The sequence below is a fragment of the Narcine bancroftii genome, chromosome 12, assembly GCF_036971445.1.
Source record: "Narcine bancroftii isolate sNarBan1 chromosome 12, sNarBan1.hap1, whole genome shotgun sequence".
Classification (NCBI taxonomy): Eukaryota; Metazoa; Chordata; class Chondrichthyes; order Torpediniformes; family Narcinidae; genus Narcine; species Narcine bancroftii.
This window is the reverse complement of record NC_091480.1, coordinates 96,268,805-96,291,398: the sequence shown is the minus strand read 5'-3', so window position 1 is coordinate 96,291,398 and position 22,594 is coordinate 96,268,805. Positions and strand designations below refer to the sequence as shown.

General features: G+C 42.8%; 1 protein-coding gene and 1 long non-coding RNA gene across 11 annotated transcripts in view; one reads left to right on the top strand and one right to left on the bottom strand.

Moving 5' to 3' along the window:
• Positions 1-402: 402 nt before the first annotated feature.
• On the bottom strand, positions 403-19,335 carry LOC138746705 (uncharacterized). Of its 3 annotated transcripts, none has more exons than XR_011347048.1 (3): positions 16,939-19,335; positions 10,165-10,256; positions 403-634 (listed from the first exon to the last, which is right to left on the bottom strand). It is a non-coding gene; the product is annotated as an uncharacterized lncRNA (long non-coding RNA). The 3 variants fall into 3 exon arrangements; XR_011347049.1 differs by lacking the exon at positions 16,939-19,335 and adding an exon at positions 13,640-14,259; XR_011347050.1 differs by lacking the exon at positions 16,939-19,335 and adding an exon at positions 11,095-11,203.
• The window catches only part of mylk5 (myosin, light chain kinase 5), a 43,562-nt gene continuing 38,309 nt past the window's right edge, over positions 17,342-22,594 (top strand). For 3 of the 8 annotated variants that reach the window (XM_069905023.1, XM_069905022.1, XM_069905020.1), the window contains exons 1-2: positions 18,001-18,050; positions 19,246-19,340. In XM_069905023.1, coding sequence (XP_069761124.1) covers positions 18,016-18,050; positions 19,246-19,340 — 130 coding nt within the window. In that variant the 5' untranslated portion in view covers positions 18,001-18,015. The other 5 variants (XM_069905028.1, XM_069905026.1, XM_069905021.1 and 2 more) reach the window with 5 other exon arrangements.

Below are 22,594 nucleotides of genomic sequence, written 5' to 3'. Positions count from 1 at the left end.
GCAATGCACTGCTTTTCAAAATTGACTGGAGGATATGATGTTAAAAGCTGCTAGTTAATCTCCTGACCTGCAATCGCATCACATACATGTTTAATTTATAGCAAGCAAAGATCTGGTCTGATCACACGTGTTTTGGGATCTAGCTATTTCTGCTAAATCAGGGCACAAACAAATAAATCAAAATCAATTCTATCCTGCCCTGTCCCTGACAAAGGCATCATAACCTGTCCAAGGTAACAGCTGAGTGTGCTGAGCGATCATATTTGGCGAACAATTTATTTTTCAGAGTTGAAATGAGGAACAAATTTATGCCTGTCCAAAATTCTATTTGTTTATGATTAACTAAAAAATCTGATAGTAATTTGTAAAGTTTAGATCTCAGAGCTTAAAGACACTGTTCGGTTTCATGAGAGGTTTGGTATTTATTTCTCAAAGACACAACAATCCTGGACAATTCCTCATTATGTCATTAAGCAAAACAAACAATTTTTAAAATTTGTTTTTCTTTTCTATCTGATTGGATTCCTTCCTATTTCTGGTTTTCTCCGATCTGGATTTGGACTCTGTGAAAGTTCTCCCACCTCTTCACCACACAGGCCCTGGTGCTTCTCCTGAGAAAGATGATCTGCAATTGCTGGAAAATTAAAGTAAAAGAAGAAAATGCATGTCTGCTACTATCTGTGGAGAAAAAAAAAGCCGAATAATATTGGAACTGACTTGGGATTGAAGAGTGAAATGACAGCAGAGGTTGGAAATCTGCAATTAAAAGTAAAATCTCTGGTAATACTCAGCCGGTTGGGTAAAGATTTGCAGAGAGTAAAATGGTGCCAATTCCCCAATCAATGACTATGAGACATCATCGACCTAGGACAACCTACTTCCCTTTTAATGCTTCCTGACATTACATTGGAGGGTCTTTGACATGATTCATGATCTTGTACCACAGATACTATCTACCCCACTTCTTGTGTTTTTATCTGATATTACAGTTTCTGCATTTTTAATTATGATTGAATTCAATGATCGGGCGGCAAGGTTGGTGTAGTGGTTAGTGCAGCACCTCTGCAGCACCAGCGATGGCGACCGGACTGAGCTTTGAATCCTGCGCTGTCTGTAAGGAATTTGTATGTTCTCCTCGTGTCTCGTGGGTTTTCCACCTGGGGGCTCCGGTTTCCTCCCACCCTTCAAAAACGTACCGGGGGTGTAGGTTAATTGGGTGTAAATTGGGCGGCACGGTCTTGTGGGTTGAAATGGTCTGTTACCATGCTGTATGTTTAAATTTTTTTATAAATTTTTTAAAATGTAATTCGACGTTTAATTCAAACTTGCCGAGGCAGAAGGGTGGTGCGGTTAGTGTAGCGGTTGGTTCAACATGAATATAGAATATATTATACTTCGGGCGGGCCAGCCAGTCCACATCACCACAGTGAGGTTGAAAGATGTATACGGCAATGTTTAGAAACTTGAAGAACAGGATATATTATCAGAAAGAGAAAAAAGTTAGAGTTAAGTTCATTGTCATTGCACAGAGATTCCATGAAAAATTAGTTCTGCATACTATCCAGGTAGCCAGAAAAGAAAATTCAGTGGCACTTTGACAGAGAATCAGAGAGAGAGACCGAGAACTAAAGTGACAGGGAGACTCAGATTGAACAAGATATTCTGCAAAGTCATAAATATGATGGAATTAAAGAAATATATTGTAAATATTAAGTAGCGTGGTCCACTGATTCCATCCCAACTATTAATCCTCCATCTCCAATGTTAATCTTCCCATTCTTATCAATTCCTCCCAGATCCTTCCACTCTCCAATGAATTACCAACCCACACATCTTTTGGACATGGCAGTCTGTAAGGAGTTTGTATGTTCTCCCTGTGTCTGTGTGGGTTTCCTCCCACACGTATGGGGTGCGGTAGGTTAACTTGGTGTATTTGGGTGGCGTGGGCCAGAAGAGCCTGTTACTGTGCTGTATGTCTTAAAACAAAAGATGACATCCTGCTCCTCAGGATGTTGGCCTTGCTGGAATAACAGAAAGGGAAGAGCCAGAATGGGAATGTGGTGACAGAGGTGATCAAACATTCTACTCCGCTCGATAGGAGCAGGAAGAAACAAGAAAGGTGGGAAATAGGAGAGAGATCCATGACCAGGACTGAATCAAAGATTCACTGTTGTAATTGTGATTCTAATATTACTTTTTTACTTGATAGCAAACACCTGGAATAGTTTCTCATGAACCCCCTGCATCATGCACTCCTCTACCACCATCGCCAACAAGCTGGTCGACTTGGCTGCCATTAAGGTAGGGAAGAGAGTTTTTAAAAAAAATCAACCATCCATGCTCATTCCAAAGCCAAAAGGTTGGATGGTATTGTGTAATGTTTTGTGTGCCAGTTTCTTTGAAAAGAAAACCATAATAGAAACTGGGGACTTCCTGTGAAGATTGGAAAGCCCATGGCTGTTCTCTGGGATTCCCTGAACATTTTACCCATTAGGCACAGAGGGCCCAGGACATGGACAGTGGCCCCAGCACATGCACTGAATATCCTGTTATCATCAGGACGGGTCAGTGGAGTATGAGTGGCCAGTATACACCACAGGAATAAGAAGGCTTTCCGTAAGCCTGCAGGACCTGTTTCTGCATGACTGACAAGGTTCTCCGAAACCAATGGCAGAGCCAGTCGGGGCTAAGTCAGGCTCACCTCACCTAATGTGTCATAGCAGTGACTCCCCCATGACCTTCCAGATAACTGCCCCAAACTCTAGAGCACCCATTCTCTTCCCAGTATCCACCAACGTCTGCAATCCCTTGACTCCACAAGTGATAATTGCAGCATTCCATTTCACTCATTCTCAAGTGACCATTATCACAGCCCCATCCCCAGCAACCTGGGGAATCACCCTAACCAGGTATTTGAACTTCACTAGGGGTACATTTTGCGATAAGTGATAACACTCTAGACAGTTTAAGAGGGTTATGGATAAGATTACGACTGGCCCTTGGGTGTAAGTGGAGGAAATTAATGAAAACAGAATTAATCAGTCACAAGAGAAAGTGTGTTAGGTGTGGCTGTTTGAAGATAAATCCACATCTGACATGTGGGACTCTTGAAAAGGGCAAGATGATTAGAATTCAGAACCAACATGTTTTTGTGAGTGTTGGGTGCTATTGGTAGCCCCTATATAATGATCCAGACAAAGACTGAGGGGAACGAGAGGCTTTATTGAACAAGAGACTGCTGGCCTGGGTCTAGGCTAGGAAAATGAGCGGGAAGGAGAGGGGACTCGACCTTTATGGCCTGGGTTCACATGGGTAAGATCAAGGGAGGAGTTAAGGCAGGGAGACCCTGGAGGGCGGGCCAGCCAGTGCACATCACCACATTGAGGTTGAAAGATGTATACGGCAATGTTTAGAAACTTGGAGAACAGGATATATTATCAGAAAGAGAAAAAAGTTAGAGTTTAGTTCATTGTCATTGCACAGAGATTCCATGAAAAATTAGTTCTGCATGCTATCCAGGTAGCCAGAAAAGAAAATTCAGTGGCACTTTGACAGAGAATCAGAGAGAGAGACCGAGAACTAAAGTGACAGGGAGACTCAGATTGAACAAGATATTCTGCAAAGTCATAATATGATGGAATTAAAGAAAGATATTCTAAATATTAAGTAGCGTGGTCCACTGATTCCATCCCAACTATTAATCCTCCATCTCCAATGTTAATCTTCCCATTCTTATCAATTCCTCCCAGATCCTTCCACTCTCCAATGAATTACCAACCCACACATCTTTTGGACATGGGAGAAAACCAGAGTACTCAGGGTAAGCCCCATGAGGTCACCGAGGTTTACTTAGTCGTAGAGTTGCATTGTACAAAGTCCACACAGGATCGAAGCCAGGTCCCTTGTGCTGTGAAGCTGCTTGGAAAGCGATCATGTGATCTAATGATTTTTCAACTTTTTCTTCCCACTCACGTACCACCTTAAATAATCCCAATGCCATAGGTGCTCTGTGATTAGTAAGGGATGTGAATGGAAAGAAAAAGTTTGAAAACCACTGTTTTAATCGTCCCTAATTGACTCGTTATGCACGCATAGAAACATAGAAGATAGGAGCGCCTATTCAAGGTTGCGCCAATCTCTTGAAATGAGTGGGTCTTTTTATCTCTAGAGATTGCTGGGCAACTCTCTTCACTTCAGAATTAAATACACTTGAAAATAAATGATCTTTGAAGTAAAAAAAAAGAAGCATAGAGTCACAGGATATTGAGAAATCTTGAATCACACACATTTCAGATTTAATCTGAGAAACCTCTGCGTTAATGTTCATTGACTCTCAGTAATGAGCGTTCAGCTGAAGTGGTGAATGTGGCCTCATTTTTAACATTTAAGGGAAATTTGGATGGGAGGGCTATTGATTGGATCCAGGTAAATGAGACAGGGGAAGAATAATAATTCAACAGAGACTAGAAGGGCCAAAGGTCCTATTATCTGTGCTCTACTGTTCTATGGTTCTCATTGATACTGCTTCACATTCCAGGAATGGTCCAGGGGTGGGCAACCTTTTAATTTTTAATTTAGACATATAGCACAGTAATGGGCCATTTCGGCCCACGAGTACATACCGGGGGTATAGGTTAATTGGGCGGCATGGACTCGTCGGCCAAAATGCCTAAATTTAAAACTAAAAGGTTGGCCACCCCTTTAATTCTGAATGAAGCTTCCAAGAAAATAAATCATTATGATCTAATCTGAAGTGGTTTCCTGTTTAGAACAGAGATGCTCCGAAAAATAGTCAGACGACAGAACAGATTTTCCAGATTGTTATCTATTCACTTAATTAAAACTTTCCTCTAAATGACATTGTATTCCAGTTCCAGGTGCACAGGATCAATCCTGACCTTTGACTGCTGCCTGTATGGAGTTTGCATGTTCTGCCTGTGACAGTATGGGTTTCCTCCACGAGTTCTGGTTTCCTACCACAGCCCAAGATGGGGATTGGGAGGGTAATTGACCACTGAAAACCGCTCCTAGTGGGCAGCCTTGTGCTGGTGTCTGTGAGGAGTTAGACCGTAGAACAGGATGGCACCGGAACAGGCCCTTTGCCCAATGAGGTCTGCACTGAACATGGTGCCAAATTAAACTAAAACCGTGCCACTTACATGTCATAAACACCCTTCCATTCTCTGCACCTGTCTATCTAGAACCCTCCAACACACCACCATTTATCAACATCTACCACTACACCTGGCAGGCTGTTCCGGACACATCACTCTCTGTGCAAATAAAAATTGCCCTACTCATCTCCTTTAAACTTCCCCCACACCCTCGGTTTAAATACATATCCTCTAGTGTTTGATCATTATACCTGATAAAATAGAAAAGTATAAATTAGTACTTCATATATGATGGAACTCCATGGGCAGAGGGCCTGTTTCAGTATTCCATAACTCCATCTAGAATAGTTTTTTTCTCTTCTTTGTATTATATAATTAGGATTGTTCATTCTGATCAGGGCCATTCTGGGCCTCTATATTCCCAGTCAAGATTTCCAATTTTTTTTACAACCAAAGACTAAAATCGTGCCCAGATGTCCATAGAATGGGAACATGTGGTGTCCATGGGAACTATCAGAATCAGAATTTATTGTCCTGAACAAGTCACAGAATTTGATGTTTCGCTGCAGCGTCAAAGTGAAAACATTCATATTATTACCATTTCACATTATTCAGGAATCTGATGGCAGAGGGGTATGCCGTTGAGTGCTTGTCTCTAGGCTTCTGTTCCTTCGTAGCAGAGTGAAGAGGACACGGCCTGGGTGGTGGGGGTCCTTGAGGACAGACGCTGCTTTTTCAAGGCACCGTCTCATGTAGATGTCCTCGATGGAGTGAAGTCTGGTGCCCGTGACGTCGCAGCTTTTTTCCCACTGCCACCAGATTCCTGAATAATCAATGAACCAAAGATACTGCCTTACTTTTCGTGCATTATTTAATAAAAAAATTATTGTTGTGAAACTGGTTTATATGAATGATGCTCCCCCAAACATTGAATTTCGTGACTTGCTCAAGACAATAAATTCTGATTCTGATCCTACCACTCTCTGCTGCACGAGGGGAAATCTGCTCCAAAGCTGTGTTATCTCTGAACGATCTCGACCTTGAGAGAGTATAGAGAGCCAAGGCAAAGTCTTTCCGCGGTGATCTGCTTAATGCGTGTAAGCTTCAGCATTTGTGATTTTCATGCACAAGGAGATTTCTGTCCCAATAAAATCTTATTTCAAGGCAAATTTTCCAAGGGGTCTTTCAAAATTATTTTTATAACAGGATTCAGGCTGCACACAGTATCAGTGCTGAATAGAAAGGAGAAGGTTGTGGGATGGTGCAAAGTACATTTGGGAGTGTGGCCATAGATCGAGGCTTGGGTTTATTGGAGGGGGAATTTAATGGGTTGGGGTTCAGGGTTATTTAGAAATTGGAGCCTCCAACAAGTGGCTTTGTCATCAGACATTTGGGTTATTCAATGGGGGCAGGGTTGAATTGTGTTGCATTTTTTTGAATGTTGATGGGAAGTGTGCAGAACCTCAATGGGAAGGTGTCGTACTTATGGACCACAAGAGTTGATCATGTAAAGGTGAAGACAGGTTTTTCAGGTCTTTTTCTGGCTAAGATTCAATAGATAGGAATAAAACTAGGTGCACTCTGTCTCACTGAGCTGGTGAGGGGGTGGGGGGGGGGGATGTGGGTGCTCATTGAGAAAAGGAGTCCATGAACATTGCTCAAGTGGTTAAATAGAATAGCAATGATCTGGATATTTTGAAGGGCGAAGGGTATAAATACCATGATGCTGTGATCCACAAAGCAAATGGAATGAAGTGTAATGGTCAATGTCTTCAGAGTGCCCTTGCTCAAACAATATCAGGTTTGTTCAAACAATATCTCATATCTTCTCCAAATTTTGTTCCCAAGAGAAACATTTAAACTTTAAAGTTGGTTCTGTGCAATCTTTGGGTAGTACCAGAGTAGGACTGTGCACTGCTGATCAGAGAGTTGAAACTTTGTATGGATGAGGTTGAGAACTTTACACATTATTAAGGGCACTCGCTTTGGTTAATCAAACTAGTCTTCACTGTTGTACATTGGCCAAATTGTTTTTTTTTTGTTAACGCTTTAATGTTTTTAACGCTGTAGTTTGTAATGACAGGAATCTGGCATTGGTTTGAACATTACTGATAATCTGAGGAGGTTTCTCTATGTTTGTTGGACAAGCGAGTGTCCTGATTATTACCAGAGCTGCTTATTAGAATATCTCTTCTGTAATGTACATCACAAACAGGAAGTAAAGCAAAATGGAAATTCCATGTTAATTTTAAGCCATTACACATGCACAATATACAAACGGAGAGTTAACAGTGAAGAACTACTTATTTGACCTTTGTACAGAATTTTTTCTTGAATTTTCATAAAATGGTAGTGTACTTTTGATCGACTTACTCTTACTGTAAAGACCATGAATTACTAAATTCCATTCTACTTTTTTATTAAATAATTTCTAACTGGTGCTCGGTCAGGAGGGGATCTTTGGGAATTGGCAGCAGAAATAAGATGGATCTGTTCCTGCATTTAGTGATTCGTATTATCAAACATTGCTTTGGAGAAATAACATGATGAATATAGTATTCACCGTTACACTACTCAGTTTTGTAGGACTATAAAATAATATGGATCAATTAAGTCTATTAAAATTCATGACTTTGTAGCTTGCAAAACATTAGATTAGAAAATCTGCAGACACCGTGGTTGAAGTCAAAGCATACGGGGTTGGAGAAACTTAGCAGGTCAAACTGTCCTTTATGTAGACAAGGTAAAAATACATAACCGACGTTTCGGGCAAGAGCCCTTCATCAAGGTAAGGAAAAATGTTGACAGGCGTCCAAACAAAAGAGAAGGGGTGGGAGGTGTGGTCTCAAAGATTGGAGGTTACAGGTGGGGAAGGGAGGGAGGGGACATCAACAATTAAGGGGAGGAGAGATGGCTGGGTGAATAGAGGAGGAAGGGAGGGAGGGGAATTGGATCACACCTCCACCCCCCCACACTCTTTTGTTTGGAGGCCTGCCGACATTTTTCCATACCTTGATGAAGGGCTCAAACCCGAAATGTCAGTTATATATTTTTACCTTACCTATATAAAGGACACTGCTTGACCAATTTTAATTCGATTTTAAGTTGATTTCCAGATTTTACATAATCTACCAAAGACTTGCTTAATTTATGAACAAAGAGTTCACAGGAAGAAATGAACAAAAGAAATAAATTTCTCATGTTGTCTGTAGACATCAAGTCTACAAGATCAAACTCTCACAAATGTTTACACAGTCAGATAATTATGGATCCAATCCAATCTTACTGATGACAGTAATTCCCCACTTGAATGAATTCCAGTGTGATGTATGTAACTTTTGACATAATGGATGACTCGGTTACAACCATATTGGAATCCAGATCAACCAATTCTCTAAAACAGCTGCCCATCAGACTCAAGATTTTTAATCCATGCAATCTCCTGAATGATTTTAGCACGGAGACATTTCTGCATTATTCTTGTTATTGTTGTTTTCCAATTGGATGGCTTCACAAAGGCTTCACAAATCCTTAGGAGTGTTTTGAATAAGAGCAGCACCTTCTTCAGGAGCTGTGATGATTATTTCTCCCTTATCCAAAAGCACACTAGGGTGAGGGGTACTCGCTTCCTCGACTTAAACTTGAAGATTGTTCACCTTGGTGAAACCCTAAAGTTTAAAAAAGTCAAAATCTTCAAGAAAATAGATAAAATGAGGGTTGAGAAAGTAAAGTTAATCATACCAGATTGGATTTGGTGAAGTATCATTAGCCGATAAATCTTAAGCGAAAGGATCCAGTTCATTTTGCATTATATCCACTTTTGAGAAGTAGCACTTCAACTCTGATAATTGCAAGATATCTTCTGTGCTGAGTGGCCCATGACAACTGGCAAATAAGCTCAATTGATCACCGTTAGGAGCTTGACTGCTCAACCTGATTATATATTGGTTGAAGTAAAAAGAGGCTGAGGGTTGGACTCATTGATCTCCTGCAGTCAAGTTCCAATCTGTCCAAAAAACACCAAATATATAATGTTTTCCTCTTCCATTTTCTCCCATGCATCTCCTGTATTTGACTCATGGCTCTGTTGCTGTGGTCTTGTCATTCAGAATGCAAGATGGAGTTACAAGTATCTCTCTTGGCGGATCAGATAGCGTAGCGGCTAGCACAACACTGTTACATCACCAGTGGAGTTTATACACTATCCCCATGTCTGCGTGGGTTTCCTCTGGATACTCCAGTTTCCTCCCACCCTTCAAAAATGTATGGGGGTTGTAGGTTAATTGGGTGTAATTAGGTGACATGGGCTTGTAGGCCAGTGGGCCTGCTACTGTGCTGTATGTCTAAACTAAAAAAAAATGGCAAAGCCATTGAGATCAAAGATGGGATAAATGGGGAAAGGAAATGCGCCACCGCCCATCATACTGAAGGATCTGTGCAGGAGGCTTGACAACAGTTGCTATGAGCATTTATACCAGATGATCAACACATGGGGACACAGTCAACACAGTGAGAAATGTAGATTTCATCAGTGCCGCTGCGTAGTTCAAATGCAAAGGAAAGTATAAAGGTCATGCAATACTACATTTAAAATGCAACATACATGAAATTCTTTGCCTGCTCTAAGGAAGACAGAGAGTCACCACTTTGACCAATGCCCCTCAAATGAGGCCCCAACAAGAAACAACCCCTGGTTTACCAGACTAAGCTATTGGAGCCTATTATGCATCAAGCTGATCAAAATATTCAGGCGATAAACTGATGGGTGAGTCATGGTTTGACCATATTGCAGTATAATGTGCAGTTCACAAAAAATAGAAGGACTGGTCAGAATCCAGTATCGTGTCTCACTTAACACAGAATTCTGGGTCCTTTGAAAACTTCTCTACAAGGTTGTCACCGCATCGCTCCACTTCAAGTTCAAGTTTAGTGTCATGTGTACCAAGATGCAGTGTGAAGTTTTGTTTTGGGGCAGTCCAGCTGGATATCCTTGACATAGTACAGCAAGTAAGACATTATACAGAAGTGCAGAGTTACAGAGAGGGATCACCTGGTACAGAGCAAAGGCAGCATCATTTCACTGGTGAGAAGATCAGGAAGCAGTCTTTGCAAGCAACGTAGCCCAAAAGTCTTCAGTCTTTCCTGTATGCAAGCAGTAAATTCAATAAATAAAAGAGACATCAACAAACTGATTGATTAAAGTCTTCATGATCAATTCAGCAAATAGCTGCTCAATATACAGGCAGTCCCGGGGTAACAAATGTCCAACTTACAGACAACTCGTACTTACGAACAGACTACGCGCAGCTTCAGTGGTTCGTCGGCTAAAAGAAGGAAAATGCAGTCTGCCATTTTTTTAATTGGATCATAGTTATTTACCCTTGTAATCATGTCTCCAAAGCATAAATCCGATGCAAGAAAAGTTCTGTACAAACCCACTTGATTACTTCAAGAAATCTGACTAAATAAGAACCATATGTACACCTTGTACCTGTTCCAACTTACATACAAATTCGAGTTAAGGACAGACTAAGGAATGTATCTCATTCGTAACCCGGGGACTGCCTGTATTTAATTTGGAAAATGTCTATTAGACAAGTTCACAGTTAAGACTGATGCTCCAAAATACTCGTGTCACCGGAAAGGCGATGTCAGGTTTACACTTGTAGCATAAAGCCTAACCATAAAAAATGATAATAAGCTAAACAGCAATAAGATAAATGAGCTTTACAAGTGAGAAAGCCTGTAAAAGCCAAAGGAAATGGAAATGAGTCAATTCTGAGAGTGGGAACCAGAGACATAAGGTGTTGCAGTCTGGCTTCTGTCTAGTGGAGAAGGGACCCAATTGTTACTGATATATTTTGCTGGAGAAAAATTGTAATTGGCCCATTTCCTTTGGGGTTATGAAAGCATGCACATTAAAGAGTAAATTAAGTACAATTAAAACAGTGGTTTTCAAACTTTTTCTTTCCATTCGTACCTTCCTCAATAGTGCAGTCAGATCTTCTGAGGGAAACATTACAAGGGCTAAGTTAGACAATTACCCATTTATCGTGGTATGGTTCAGTTTTTAAGAAAATGGATCCTTTGAAGGTAACTTGGAATCCTAGAATAAAGTCAACCTTTCCGTCAGGGATTCACAAGAATAATTTACAAGCTCTCCGTGAAGTGGATTGTAACAGTCACAATCATATTCTGACAATAATGATGCCATTGGTAGAACTAGTGACTAACGTTGCCTGACCCCAGGTCTATCTCAGTGGAGTTTGCATGTTTCGCCCAGGTGTGGGCAGATGGGTTAAATGGCCTCTCCAAATTTCCCCTGGCGGTTCAGTGAGAGATAGAATCTAGTTGGTTGGAATGTGGGATGAATGAAATAGGTTAGGTTAGGATTGGTGTAAAAATAGGTGGTTGATGGTTGGAGCAGACCCGATGGGCCCTATGGGCTGTCGGGCCAATTTCTTTGAGTATCTCTCTCTAACCCAATAACTCTGACTTTAGAAGTCACTCAGAGCCAAGATCATTGCTTAAGTCAGGTCAGGTCAGATATATCTCCTGATTGGAAGGAGTTTGTACGCTCTTCCCGTGTCTGCGTGGGTTTTTTCTGCTTTTTTTCAGTTGTCTCCCCATCTTTCAAAATGTACCGGGGTGTAGGTTAATGGGTTGTTACTTGCGCAACACGGATTCATAGGGCCGAATTGGCCTGTTATTGTGGTATATATCTAATTTAAAAATGCTGGTGCCCTGTTTGAGTTACAAGATGCCCCTATGGATCTCTTGCCATCACTGAGACCCCCTGCATTGCTGGTTCTACCACTCTACACTCCCCCACTGCAGCCTCACTTGGTAAATCTTCAGTTGAGATCTGTGACTGATCGGCTTGGTTTATTCATTGCTGCATTTTGGGCCAGGCACGTGATCAGAGCTTCTGTGGGATGTTGCTTTTAACATTACTGACTTAGAAAAGCTGTTCCAATAACTTGGTCTAAAAATTACTCCACTTGTCTTTTTTTGACATTGTGACAGCAGTGTTTGTGGAAGTAACGTAAAGAGTGAGCACTTTAATTGCAAGTTTCACTGAAACAGAGAGATTGGGGTTTCCTGTGCAATGTTGAAGAAACGTTAAATCAACTTTTATTGAATTTAGGATGTTTAATCGAGTAATAATGCTGACATAATGCATTAGTTCATCCGAACTAAAAATGTTTTGCAGCTAATTTTCATTTGTACTCAGCATCTGATGCCTCTTGTGTCAGCGTCCAGCAATAGTCAACTAGCATTGATGGGTTCCAGTTACCCTGTGCTTTTCCATGGTTGCAGTGTCTTGGTGAAACCTTTCACCATGTTCATCACTGATGGCACCAAGATCAGCAGGGAAGAAGTCCAAGTACAAATTCAGAAAATGTATTTTCAATGACATGTGGCACTTTGTGATTTTATACCGTATATAATATGAAAATTTTAAGGTAATTTTCATGATCAACAGCCCAAAATCCATAAAATACACCCAAAAACATTCAGGAAGAAAAATCTTCATTGTCCAGTGTCATGGTTGTTCTGTCATCGCAGAGCTATTCTCCTGCACCCACACAGTACCCCTTGCTTCCATTACTGGTGACGTAAACGGGCAGCACAGTTAATGCAGAGGTTAGCGCAACACTATTACAGCGCCATCGAACCGGGTTCGCATATTCTCCCCATGTCTGCGTGGGTCTCCTCCAGTCGTCCAGTTTCTCCCACCCTTCAAAAACATACGGGAAGGTTGTAGGTTAATTGGGTGTGTGGGGGTGGCCCGGGCTCATGGCCCAGAAGGGCCTGTTACAGTGCTGTACGTCGAAACAAAAAAAATAAATGTTACAGTCTGGACTTTTTTTGTTGAATTTGTTTCAAAGGATGGGTGAGGGATATGTGATCCACTTAGAAACAAAGAAAAAATATAATAAGCATCTTATTTTTACTGCTGTTTATTGGGGCATTGGCTTGGTTCCTGTTTAGGGTCAATGAGGTTTTTTTCTGTCATTATCATTTAGAGTTTTGAATGCAGCAAATAAATATTTAGATTTATTTGTTACTGTCACGTGATTCAAGATCTGGCACAAAGCTTTTCCTTGCGTGCTATTGAAAGGCTGGCAAAGAGTGGCCTCGCGCCAGAACTATCTTCCAAAAGAAGAAAAGGAAAATGGTTGGGAATCGTCCTGTCTCCAGCTGCCTGCTCTCCACTGAATCTCCTCAACCCTGGTCGCCATCCCTTGAACCTGTCTGTGCCTACTGGCTGACAGGAGACAATTCAATCTCGTTATATGGCCTGGAACCCACTTGACACGACAGAGTCGATCTCTCATTCATAATCCAATTGATCTGTATTTCTTACAGATTCTGCACAAACTTCTGCTGCTCTGACTTCTTTGGAGCAATGTTAAGAGGTCACTAGGCGAGCTTTTTCACGGAAATTCCCACGTCCACATTTTATTTCACACCTTAACAATCAAGCATTGGAATACAATATAGGTAAGACAGGCCTTTACCTATACGAGGTGGTTGAGGCTGGGGCATCTGGAATTTCTGGATCAGGTGTGGAGAAGAGTGACAGAGAGAGAGCAAATAGCAGCAGCTTCATTCATGGAGTCCAGGAGAGTAGGAAAAGGCCAAGATCAGTAGAGAAATGAAGAGTGTCAAGGTATGAGTAAAGGAGGCGAGTGTGCTGGGAGGGGTTTAACCTCTAACCCTTAACATGACCCCTTCCAATCTCCCCTACCCTCAGAGGGAAGAGCCTATTCACATCTACTCTATCTATTCCCTTCATAATTTTACAACCTCTATCAAATCCCCTCTCAACCTTCTATGCTCCAATGAAAAAAGTCCCACTCTCCTCGATCTTTCTCGTATTCAAGATGCTGCATTCCAGGCAACATTTTTGTAAACCTTCTCTACACCCTCTCAACTTTATTTATATCCTTCCTATAATTTGGAGACCAGAACTGCACACAATACTCCAAACTTGGCCTCACCAAAGCCTTAAACAGTCTCAACATCACCTCCCAGCTCCTCTCTTCTATGCTATGATTTATAAAGGCCAGCAGACCAAAAGCCTTAGGTAATGATTAAAGTTCAACTTTCAACACAAGAAGCCAAGGACTAAAAAAAATGTTGTCCTAACCTCCCACTACTTTTGAAACAAAGGTCACTTTGAGATATTCATGCTTTGTGTACTGATGTTACTAACCTCTATCTGTCCACAGTGACTGGCAGAAAGTACAGATGGAGATCGAAAGTCCAAAACAGTGAATTCCCCGAAACTGACCTGACAATCTGTAAATAACTTGTGATATGTGGGGAGGGGGGGGTTGGGGGTGGGGTGAGGTGAAACTTTCTTTATTGTTTGCATTATACGGTCAAGCTTCTTTAGAACCCAATGACCATCTCAAGAGCTCACAGCAATGCGAGGAGACATTGCCTGGAGTGGCTCCATTTTTTTGTGAATGGTCCAACATTTGGGATTGTTACAACTTTTTCTTGTTTTTAAAATGAGTTGGCTTAGCAGGAAGCAATGAAGAATTTGTTTAGTGCCTCCGGTAGCACTGCATGTTCTATGACCAACAATGTGTGAACACTATTGTGAATGTTGTAATTTTTTGGAAGCTGAAATACATTCCGTTCCCATTTAGTGAACTGCAGAGGAAGGAAACATTAAATTATTGACCTAGCAGAATTTGAAAAATCTACAAACTTTACTGATTATTGGTGAATGCCTATAATCATGTCTCTTTTCAAACTAAGTGGAGGAAATATATGAACCAGAAATTGATTTCCCCTACCAATGCACCACAAAGATTATTCAATCCCTCCCCATTAGTCAGGAAGGTACAGCAGCGCCTACACTCTCTATCAAGGCAGGGAGAAGGCAAGGCTACTGACCTCGAACTTGACAAGATTTTAAGGATCACATTGAGGATGTCATGTCTAGCTGCAAAGCATCAGACCAGATCATTGAAGATCACTGGGATCTTGCTTTCTTCATTTGAAAACATTCACCATGGCTTAACTCGAGCTCAAAGAATCACGGAGGACTCCTACCATTCACCACATAGTATCTTTGATTTACTACCATTTGGATGGGTGTTCAGGAGAATCAAAATCAGGACTGCCAGGCTGGGAAATAGCTTCTTTCCATTGGCTGTGAGATTAATGAATGGTATCCAGTAACCTTGAATTTCTTTCAAAGAAAACAAGTAGCATATTCCAAAATATTTATGACTTTTAAAATTTATCTTTATGTATCTATGTGAATTCTATGCGCTACTTATTATGTGAGTATGTATGCACCTTGGCCTGGAGAAATGCTATTAAGTCTGGTGCTATACCTATTTGTAATGTTAATACCGGCATCACCTACGGCTCCTAGAATGCTTCCACCAGCGTTGACTCCGCTCCATCCTCAACATCCATTGGAGCGCTCTCATCCCTAACGTCGAAGTACTCGAGATGGCAGAGGTCGACAGCATCGAGTCCACGCTGCTGAAGATCCAGCTGCGCTGGATGGGTCACGTCTCCAGAATGGAGGACCATCGCCTTCCCAAGATCGTGTTATATGGCGAGCTCTCCACTGGCCACCGTGACAGAGGTGCACCAAAGAACCCAATGTGCCTGCCACATTGACCACTGCCAGTGGGCTGATCTCGCCTCAAACCGTGCATCTTGGCGCCTCACAGTTTGGCGGGCAGCAACCTCCTTTGAAGAAGACCGCAGAGCCCACCTCACTGACAAAAGGCAAAGGAGGAAAAACCCAACACCCAACCCCAACCCACCAATTTTCCCCTGCAACCGTGTCTGCCTGTCCCGCATCGGACTTGTCAGCCACAAACGAGCCTGCAGCTGACGTGGACTTTTACCCCCTCCATAAATCTTTGTCTGCGAAGCCAAGCCAAAGAAGAAAGAACATGCATAATTAAAACAAATTTGAACTTGATTTTAGCCCCTTCACTCTTTCTCCCTGATTTCTCCAGAAATGTTTTTCACCTTGCGATTATGCAAGAAGTTTAGAGCACACTGATCGCCTTTGGCCTAAATATCAGCAAAACATTTAGGCATGCGATCCAAGTTTACATTGCTATTCAGTGCTGTCCAGAGCTGCTGTGTCCCTTCATCTTGAGATATTAAATGTATCTTTGTGCCTTGGAAGGATTTCTTATTTTATTTATTAATGGCACCCACCTTATGAGATTTCTTGATTGTGCTAAGCTGACTTGAGGACAGTCAATTGGCTTGGAGAGAGGGAACTAAGCTGAACATGGAAATTTAGGACATTCTCTTGAAATCGAAGAGCATGGTACCAATGTTGCAATTAGGTTACAAGTTTGATTGACACTATTCAGAATGGTCAGCCTGCGGGAGAGCAGGAATGGGTTAAAGCTCCTTGAACAAGATTATTCCAGTGTTTTAATGGCGCTTAACTTAAATTCAATGCAAGAATGATGTGTGCCACAACTCCACATTAGATTCAAGAGCTAGAAGGGAACTCATCCGCGAAGTGTTTGGGTCCACATAGCTTTCATAGCTATAGTTTACATTTTGGGGAGGGGAAGAAGCATATTGCAGTTCGGGTTCACGTTTCTTGTCAGATGTCTCAAAATGAAGTGATCGATGTGGATTTGCAGGCAGACCATCTGATCTATGGTGCAAAAAATAAGACAGTACAAAAATACCAAAGATAAAAGGAGAGAGATCCGTTGGTAGAGAGTAGAGGGAACATAGTTTGCTATTTTGAGGTTCATTTAGGAGTCTGAGAGCAGGAAAGAAACACTCCTTGAACCCTGGCGATCCATACTTGCCCATTTTCTTCCTGATGCATTGGGGGAGTGAAGAGACTGTGGCAGATGCAAGTCTTTTAATCTGTGGGCAGCTTATCCAAGACAATCGATGTTATAGATGGAGTGGATGCATTGAGCCACATTCACCACCCTCTGCAGTGGCTCGTGGTCTAAGACTAGCAAATTGTTGGTACTCCCAACAATTGTAGGTGGTCTAAATGGCTTTGAAACCGGTGGAAAGTTCTAGATAACGATGGGAATAAAAACGATTGTCTACCATTGGGTAATTTGGCATGGTTCCGGAGATCTGAGTTTCTTTAATACTCGCCTGTTATTTTGGGGGGGGGGGGGGGGAGGAACAGTGGGACAGAGTTCCAGCCCCTTTGCTGGTGTCAGCTGTTAGAGGGACGACAGCAGGCAGGTGGAACCATAAGGACTTCGTCCTTTGGTCGAATTGGACGATCAGCTGAAACCTTTGGACTTGGTCCTTTTAAAAAGAAGGGTTTAGTCATTGAGAGCGTTTGATTGGGTCGTGGTTCGCTGGGCACGTCTGCCTTTCCCCCGCCGCAACGATTCGACTGGAGCCCGGCCAGAGGTGGGAGGCGGGGGTCTGAGCTGCAGGAGGGTGCCGACCCCCTCCCTGCATCAGGAGAGGAGTCCTGACGTTCTCGGTACAACTTGGACAAGAGGTTCAACTTTATTGGGGAGGGGAGGGGGTGGTGGGATGAGTTACCTCTCCACCTTTCGCATTAGTCTGCAGAAACCCGCTCCACCGCCGAACGGCGGAGCCCGGAGAGTCGGGTCAGCGGCACAGCCTGACATTGGAGTTCGGAGCCCGCTCCCTGCAAAGACCCTGGCAGGTTGGTGTGTCTGACCCCCTGTGAAGGGATAGCAACTTGCCTTCAATTCTCGACCCAAGGAGCGGGGCCGCTGCAGTCCGGACACGTCTGGAAAAACTTTCGAAAAGTTGTCAAAGTTAGCTAATAGTTTGAAATTTCATTGAGTACATTCTAGGACTTTTAAACGGACCAGGCGAGTACATTAATGTCGATATGAAACTCTGCATTCATTTACCACACAAATCAAGAGCCGAGATGATGGGAGTGCTCGTTTTCTGTCTACTTTTGAGGTTGTCGTTTTCTTTGTGCAGAATGTTATTCTTCAGCATTTTAAAGTAGAAGTTGCACAGTCGCTCAGAAAGGTCCACTTTTAAGCCGAGGTTCAGCTGCATTGGAGATTCACAGTGAGAGGAAGGGTTTGGAGGGATCCTTTACCCCAGAGTGAGGGAATGCTGAGGAACTGCCATGGGATATCAGCTGATGGGGTAGATGGATCCTGTTCTCCACCCTCCCCCAACAGTAGGAGAGCCTGAGATGAGAGGGTGGACGTGGAAGGTGAGAGAAGATCTGAGGAGTACAGAGGGGTGGAACCATCACAAAAGACTGATATTGTGAAACTTATCAGGTTTGTATTAACTGAGGACTGGAACCACCATCAACCTTGTTGACTGGTCAAATAAAGAGAAAGGAGGACATCCAAGGGGCTCTGGGTAGGATCAGTCTAGGGAGGCGTCCAGCCAATCATGGCAACAAACTTCCAGGGGAGGTGATAAAGGCAGGTATAATAACAATGTGTAAAAGAAGTTTGGACTGGATAGGAAAGGTTGAGAGGGATATGGGCCAAAAGCAAGCAAATAGGACTAGCTTGCTTATCATGGAGGAGTGGGGCAGAAGGGCCTCTTTCAGTGCTGCAAAATGTCTGAAAAATCGATCCCAGGTCGTGTTTTAAAATTATGGCTGTTTCTGGGCAAACAAATGATTGTTTAAAAAAAAAAAGCAAACCAGAAGTTAAAAGATAGCAATCGCAGTTTTGTAAAGTTTGTTCTATTTTTTCTGTTTTTATTTCAAATTTCTAACACTTTGTTTTCATTCAAATTGGATTCTCTGGGTGTTCCGTGACACATTATTGACCTGGATGTTCCAGGGATGTGGGCAAAAACAACAGATCTGGCCCATGTCAAAAGAAGTATCAAAATCAGAATTTATTGTCACCAACAAGTCACAAAATTCATTGTTTTGCAGCAGTGAAAACTTTCCTTTAAACCACCTTACAAAGTTAAGTAAAAATAGTGCATGAAAAATCAAAAGTAAGACCGTGTCTTTGGTTCATTGATGAGTGGGAAGAGGCTGTCCTTGTGCTGTTGAGTGCTCGTCTTCAGGCTCCTGTACCCTTTTTCCGATGGTAGCAGAGCAAAGAGGGCATGACCTGGGTGGTGGGGGTCCTTGAGGATAGAGGGTGCTTTCTTAAGACACCACCTCTTGTAGATGTCCTCGACGGAGTGGTCTTGTGCCCGTGATGTTGCAGGCTGAGTTAAAAACCCTTGGATTCACTCGTTCACACATGACAGAGAAAATATCTGGTGAGAAATGTGATTGCATAATGTCTTTTGTAAAATTAAATAGGATACTTGACCCTATCTGTACTGACATACTTTACCCACAAGGGGTACGTGGGATGATGAAATTCTCTGAGTGACACTCCTATGGGGACATTGCAGAGGAAAGTTCATGCTGTCTAGGGTTGAGTAGTCGGGGGAGGACCTGTTGTGGTCGGAGTAATTTCAAAGTTACCCCTGCGGGGGGGTCTCAATTTTATTAGGGGATGTGTCTGTTGCAGGGTGCTGCCAGGACTATTGTGGTCTTAGTACTGTAATGGGCAACACGGTTGGCGTAACATACGTGCAACACCTTTACAGTGCCAGTGATCAGGGCCGGGGTTCATATCCTGCGCTGTCTCTAAGGAGTATGTATGTTCTCCCCGTGTCTGCGTGGGTTTTCCCCAGGGCTCCGGTTTTATCCCACCCTTCAAAAACGTACTGGGGGGGGGGGGGTTTGGGTTAATTGGGTGTAAATTGGGCGGCATGGACTCGTACGCTGACATGTTCTGTTACTGTGCTGTATGGCTGTGTGTATAACAGCATCAACTTGGACGATTAGCAACTAAGTGTGAAACACTCTAAAGTTGAGGACTTGCATGCTGTCTTACCCCCCCACCCCCAGCCACCCCCCCAGCCTAACTGCACCCTCTCCTATTGCCACCTCTCCTCTCCTCTTCCTGGCAGGTCACCCACCATCTGTTTGGCTCCAATGCCTCTTCCCTTACGCCACCACCCCCCAACAACTCCTTAGTCTGCAGTCACAAAGCAAAATTGTATACCATGTGTATTATAAACCTGATGACTAGAATCTCATTTTATTTAAATCTTCACAAGGAAATTTAGACTGAAAATTAGCCATTTCCTCCTTCATATTCCTCAAATATGGTCTTGGGGAAAAGTTGGCAGAAGTGACCAGTCCATGTGGCAAGAAGTTGAGGCCTTGGACAGGCTGCTTGTGAACCACTTCTTCAAATTGTGCTCAGCTTGGTTGTACCACTTCTTCAAATTGTGTTCAGCTTGGTTGTACCACTTCTTCAAATTGTGGTCAGCTTGGGGATTGTTACAAAAGTAGTAAACTCAGTCTATTCACATCAGTGGGAAGGCCAGTAAAACAGAGCTCTGGCAGTTGAGAGGACAAATTCTGCAAAGGTCCCTGAATCTGCAAACTTAGTAGAAAAGTAAAAGATTTTTTTGACTGGTCTGCCAAAAACATGTACAGTGTGACTTTTAAAACAATAGAGAGCAACCTGAATAAACTTTGCAATCAAGGTATCAGCTTGAGTCAACGAGAAGACAAAGCAATGACATCAGAGTCAAAGTGATTGATATCAATGGGAATCGAGAAGCAACTTGCTGCTAAAAGCACAGAAATGCTGGAGGAACTCAGCCAGTCTGAACCCTTCTTCAAGGAATAAGCAAGAGACAGGAAGTCTCAGAAATGAAACAATGTGGGAGAAATCTAGACCAACAAAAGGTGCTAATGGGATGAGGTAAGAATGTATGATGTTTGTGTGAAATGAGACAATGGAGAGACGGATATGGAACGGCATTGGGGGAAGAATAGGTGTGGGTTTAACAAAAGCCAGAGAAGTCAATATTGATGCCATCCGATTGGAGGGTGCCCATTTGGAAGATGAGGTGTTGTTCCTCCAATTTATGGGTGGTCTCGAACTGGCAGTGCATGAGACCGCTGACAGATGATCAGCAAGGGAATGGGATGGCGACTTGAAATGGATGGCCACTGGGAGATCCACGCTATTACGGCAGACAGAGCCGAGGTGCTCCACAAAGTGATTCCCAGTCTCTGTCCATTTCTCTGATGTAGAGGAGAATGACCCCTGCAGGCTCGTGTGAAATGTTGCTTCACTTGGATGGACTGTTTGGGGCCCCAAATGGTGGTGAGGGAGGAGGTGTGGACACGTGGAGCATTTCCTGTGGTCAAAGGGGTAGGTCCCAAGGGGACGATTTGTGGGGAGAGAAGAGTGGACAAAGGAATCACGGAGGGAGCAGTCCTTGCAGAAGGTGGAGAGGGGAACATGGGTCTTGTGATAGGATCATGTAGTAGGTGGCGTAAATGGTGGTGGAGGAGGATGTTTTGGACGCATGGGAGGGTGGTGGAGGGGGCCAGAGCAGATACGCGGGCAATGGAGGATATGCGGGTGAGGGCTGAGTTGATGGTGGTAGGAGGAAAGTCACGTTGTTTGAAGAAAGAGGGCATCTCTGATAATTTGGCATGCAAGTCCTCAACCTGGCTGCAGATGTGACCGAGATGGAGGAATTGAGGGAATGGAATCATTACAGGGGGTAGGGTGGAAGGAGGTGCAGTCGAAGTAGCAGTGTCAGTTGATGGGTTTATAGAAAATGTCTATCGAAGTTTGTCTCCTGAGATGGAGACCAAGAGATTGAGGAAACGAAGAGTGTTGCTCGACATGGACCAAGTGAATTTGAGGTCAGGGTGGATGTTGGCAGCAAAGTGGATGAAGTCAACGAGCTCATCGTGCTGCTAAACAGTCATTATAACTTAAAATGCAGGAAAAAAAACTTCATCCTTAAAATGAATAAATTAATTAAGCAGTGTTTTATAGAGAGAAAGATACTAATGTTCAATAAACAGTTTGTAATTGGCTGTCCGGATTAATTATTACAAAGAAGACCAGAGTTTAATTTAAACAAGAAAATCTGAAGCTGGAGTCATGTGAATTTAATGAAGCTAATTTCTGTTTGCTCTAATTTAAAAACACACACCAAAATGTTGGAGGAGCTTGTTCCTTGAGGAAGGCCTCAGGCCTGAAACATCAGCAACATAACTTTGTCTTTAATGGATGTTGAAAGGCCGCCTGAGTTCCTCTAAAATTTTGGTGTGTTTTTACTACAATCGCGGTGTTTGCAGGCTTTAATGATTCACTCTAAAAAATTTTTTTGTCCTGTGGAATGGAAAATTTGATTAATTAGTTGATTGTGCATTCAAGCTCTAGTTAGAGGCCATCCAGCCCATCAAATCCATTGCAACTATCCCATCAATCTCATTCCATCATCTATTTGCCTGTAATCCTTTCTCTGACACATCAATTACAACAATGTTCCAAGCCCCCACCCTCCCCCTATTCTTTAGCCACCCATCCACATGTCACCACATCACCTGCAACCAGCAAGTCTTTTGGGAGGCGGCTGGAACCAGAGTGGCTGGAGGAAACCTGACCAGTCACCAGAAGAAAGTGCACACTCAACACAACTAT